At 44.6% G+C, this 4695-nt stretch overlaps 1 protein-coding gene across 1 annotated transcript in view; it reads left to right on the top strand.

The window, feature by feature from the left end:
• The first annotated feature begins 1689 nt into the window (after positions 1-1689).
• Positions 1690-4695, top strand: part of LOC136679384 (cGMP-dependent protein kinase 2-like) — a 28173-nt gene continuing 25167 nt past the window's right edge. Inside the window, exon 1 of the mRNA XM_066657882.1 lies at positions 1690-1700. Within this exon, the coding sequence (XP_066513979.1) occupies positions 1698-1700 (3 nt within the window). The 5' untranslated portion in view covers positions 1690-1697. The remainder of the gene's footprint in view (positions 1701-4695) is intronic.

Here is a 4695-nt window from a genome sequence, read left to right as displayed (position 1 = left end):
CTTGTGTAAATATGCAGCTTCTGTGTGTGATTACTGCCTGGGTTTGTTTTAAGGGTCATGCACGATGTGAATCTTAACAATAACAGGATACTTTGCAAAGCTGGACCTTCCATAGCGACCGAACTATGATTAAAAGGTATCATAAAAGTAAAGTGCAGTAACGCGTTTACAAACACAACATGCATCTGCTTTTTAGGAACTGATTTAGGAGATGCACAGCCCACAGAAAATTACAGAACTGTGCAAAATCAGAGACAACCCTTTGTTTCAGTTTTCCTGTCAAAACAGCTGTTGTGTATAAGACATTATTAAAGAGGTTGCATTTAAAAGAATTTAACTGCAAAGAAAGACAAAAACTTTGTCTTTGCCTGTCACCATCAGATAAACACCATTTAAAGCTTTCAGAGGTAACATTAAACAGTACAGAGACAGGAGAAAACTAAACTCCACTTTAGATTCAGAGCTCAATAAATCAACAGCAATATCAACTATGAGAAGCCATGTTAAAACTCTGGATCAGACATGATGTGGTGTTCACCCTGTGTCTGTGTGGGTTTCCTCCTGGTGACTGTGAGAAGTGTGGTGTGTTCTCCCTGTGTCTGCGTGGGTTTCCTCCGGGTGACTGTCTGTGAGAAGTGTGGTGTGTTCTCCCTGTGTCTGCGTGGGTTTCCTCCGGATGACTGTCTGTGAGAAGTGTGGTGTGTTCTCCCTGTGTCTGCATGGGTGTCCTCCGGGTGACTGTCTGTGAGAAGTGTGGTGTGTTCTCCCTGTGTCTGCGTGGGTTGCCTCCGGATGACTGTCTGTGAGAAGTGTGTATTCTCCCTGTATCTGTGTGGGTTTCCTCCGGGTGCTCCAGTTTCCTCCCACGCTCCAAAAACACACGTTGGTAGGTGGACTGCCAACTAAAAAGTGTCCATAGGTGTGAGTGTGTGAGTGAATGTGTGTGTCTGTGTTGCCCTGTGAAGGACTGGCGCCCCCTCCAGGGTGTATTCCTGCCTTGTGCCCAATGATTCCAGGTAGACTCCGGACCCACTGCGACCCTGAACTGGATAAGGGTTACAGACAATGAATGAATGAATGAATGAAATGATGTGGAGCTGTCAGAATCCCTGCACTGAGGAAAAGGAAATAGGCCCAAAGCAAGAAGAAACAAGCACAAAAGAATGGATGCTGAAACTGAGGCTACTACTTAAGACAATTTACAAAAACGAACTTAAGATTGAAAACTTTGTGCTATTTCTACAGGCTATGGTGAAGTCCATTGGGTCCAGATTGTTCTTGTGTAGATGTTTTACACAAGATGTATTTATCTGAATATGTTTTTGTGTGTATTATTTGCTGTAATTCTGTGTTTCTGCCATTGTTTGGCCAGGTCTCCCTTGTAAACGAGATCAGTGATATCAATGAGGCTAACCCGGTTAAATAAATGTTAATAAAATCAGTTCTCGATCGTCAGTTTCCAGATGAATTTATTTTCTACCGTTTTACTGACGCTGAAAAATTAACTCAACACCAGCATCAACTCCTGAGACGGAGAGCTTCCCTCAGCACATTGCAGTAGGTTTCCGGTTTGATGGGTTTGCTCTTGGCGCCACCTATTGCCTGAAAATGAGAATAACATCTGTGTTAAATGGAGATGTTCGGAGTTCAGGTGAAATCAATTAAAGCTCTTCACGGCCTTCAGTCTGAGGGGAAAAATGGTGAGAGTATTTTTTCAGTCATTCTTGGACACTAAAGGAGAGTTTTACTAATATAACTGTTCGAGATACAGCTTTAGTTATTTCTGTGCAGGATTCTTAGCACCTAATTCAATTACATTTTATTTGGCTGCATTTTATACGTTATCCCCGTTCTAGTAGTTAGCAGTGAGAGAAATACGGTAGCTTACTGTATATCATTTGTGTGCATTTTTAAAAAGCAGCGTGTATGTAATCTGCGGAAAATAAGAGTGTCCTTTCTAAATATTGGGAATGGATATGGTGTCCACAAAAGAAAAAGTCTTTTAAAAGTGGGAAAAAATCATAATAATAATAATAATAAAAGAATAATTTCACACACACAATAATCAAACAAACATTCATTCATTCATTCATTGTCTGTAACCCTTATCCAGTTCACGGTCGCGGTGGGTCCAGAGCCTACCTGGAATCATTGGGCGCAAGGCGGGAATACACCCTGGAGGGGGCACCAGTCCTTCACAGGGCAACACACACACACACACACACACACGGACACTTTTGAGTCGCCAATCCACCTACCAACGTGTGATTTTGGACTGTGGGAGGAAACCCATGCAGACACAGGGAGAACACACCACACTCCTCACAGACAGTCACCCGGAGGAAACCCACGCAGACACAGGGAGAACACACCACACTCCTCACAGACAGACACCCGGAGGAAACCCACGCAGACACAGGGAGAACACACCGCACTCCTCACAGACAGTCACCCGGAGGAAACCCACGCAGACACAGGGAGAACACACCACACAGACAATCACCCGGAGGAAACCCACACAGACACAGGGAGAACACACCACACTCCTCACAGACAGTCACCCGGAGGAAACCCACGCAGACACAGGGAGAACACACCACACTCCTCACAGACAGTCACCCGGAGTGGGAATCAAACCCACAACCTCCAGGCCTCTGGAGCTGTGCGACTGCGACACCTACCTGCTGCGCCACCGTGCCGCCCTAATCAAACAAACAAATAAATATAAATAACTGAATGCCACAGAGCAATGTGTAAATGGCGGGAACTTAAGTTACAGTCCCAGATAAAGAAGACAAATTGTAAACTGTACTCTCCAAATACATGTATTGTTTATCACTGGTATATACTGCTTAGTAAATATAAATGTAGTGAACCTCCTCTGAGAAACTGTCCTTCAATCTTCAAACCGAACAATGAAGTGCAGTTTATACACTGTCCACTAGGGCACACTGGTGGTACACTACTGTTTGCAGTGCACTGTGGGATATTTAACTGCACTGGATATCCGCTCAGTTTTTGACGTCACTACAGTGTTGGACAGCGGTAGACTGCAGGGTACGGGGCACTACTCACTGTTTTTTAACTCTGTTGGCTATATTCTGTATCTCACTTTAATGGTGTACCTTCTGAAATGTAAATTTACTGCAAAACACCCAGCTGGAGACATTCGAGGCTATGGCTCCATCTAGTGGCAATTTTCACCAATCAACTGACTCTTTTTATGATACAGTTTTGACAACCTTTATCATTGAGCTTCTGGAGGAAAATAATAAAATAATACAGCATGAAATGATACAGGACATGCTAGAGCATCCTCAAAAGCTGTGGCTGGAGAGGTGTAAACTTTGGAGTGGTGGAGTGCCATCCAATACTTTTTGGGATGAGTTGGAATGGTGTTTGTGGTTCAAAATCAGCACACACACACACACACACACACACACACACACACACACACACACACACACACACACACATATATATATATATATACTTTTTTAAATTATTATTTTATTTTATTTATTTATTTTATTATTATTTATTTATTTTTTTTTATTATTTATGTATTTATTTATTTAACACTCACTGTCCAGTCTCTGGGCGGCACGGTGGCGCAGGAGGTTAGTGTCACAGTCACACAGCTCCAGGGACCTGGAGGTTGTGGGTTCGATTCCTGCTCCGGATGACTGTCTGTGAGGAGTGTGGTGTGTTCTCCATGTGTCTGCGTGGGTTTCCTCCGGGTGACGGTCTGTGAGGAGTGTGGTGTGTTCTCCCTGTGTCTGCATGGGTTTCCTCCGGGTGACTGTGAGGAGTGTGGTTTGTTCTCCCTGTGTCTGTGTGGGTTTCCTCCGGGTGACTGTCTGTGAGGAGTGTGGTGTGTTCTCCCTGTGTCTGCGTGGGTTTCCTCCGGTTTCCTCCCACAGTCCAAAAACACACGTTGGTAGGTGGATTGGCGACTCAAAAGTGTCCGTAGGTGTGAGTGAAGGTGTGTTGCCCTGTGAAGGACTGGCGCCCCCTCCAGGGTGTATTCTCGCCTTGCGCCCAATGATTCCAGGTAGGCTCTGGACCCACCATGACCCTGAACTGGATAAGGGTTACAGATAATGAATGAATGTCCAGTCTCTTAGACACGCCTACCTTGTGGGTCCAGCTTGTAGAAGTAAAGTCAGAGGCAGTAGTTGATCTGTTGTTGCACAGTTTGTGTTGGTTTTTCTCAAGTCTTGCGTCAGTGTTCACTGGTTGCTCAGTCCAGCAGTGACACTCAGGTTTTAAAAAAACCCTAGCAGCACTGCTGTGTCTGATCCACTCTTACCAGCCCAACACACACTAACACACCGCCACCACGTTAGTGTGACTGCAGCACTGAGAATGATCCACCGCCCACATCATACCTGTGTGGTCAGTGGAGCTGAGAGAATGGACAGTGAGTGTAGAAACAAGGAGGTGGTTATATACTTATGGATAATGTATAGAGTGCATGTTGATTTTATAACTTTGCCACTGTATGTTCTCTTTGTGAAGCATAGATGTGTATTCTGGGATAGTTCCATAGCCTGAAGCTGTAGCTCTGCTGATGTAACACACTGGCTACTGTCCAGCTTTAATACATACAGATCAATCCAAACAGCTTTGAGATCAATGGCGGAAATAATGCTGCGAATGACCTGCAAAATGGCCACGATGTCCATTCCCATC

This window comes from Hoplias malabaricus, chromosome Y (genome assembly GCF_029633855.1).
Source record: "Hoplias malabaricus isolate fHopMal1 chromosome Y, fHopMal1.hap1, whole genome shotgun sequence".
Lineage (NCBI taxonomy): Eukaryota > Metazoa > Chordata > Actinopteri > Characiformes > Erythrinidae > Hoplias > Hoplias malabaricus.
The sequence above is the reverse complement of the archived record's forward strand: the minus strand, read 5'-3'. Positions and strand labels throughout refer to the sequence as shown.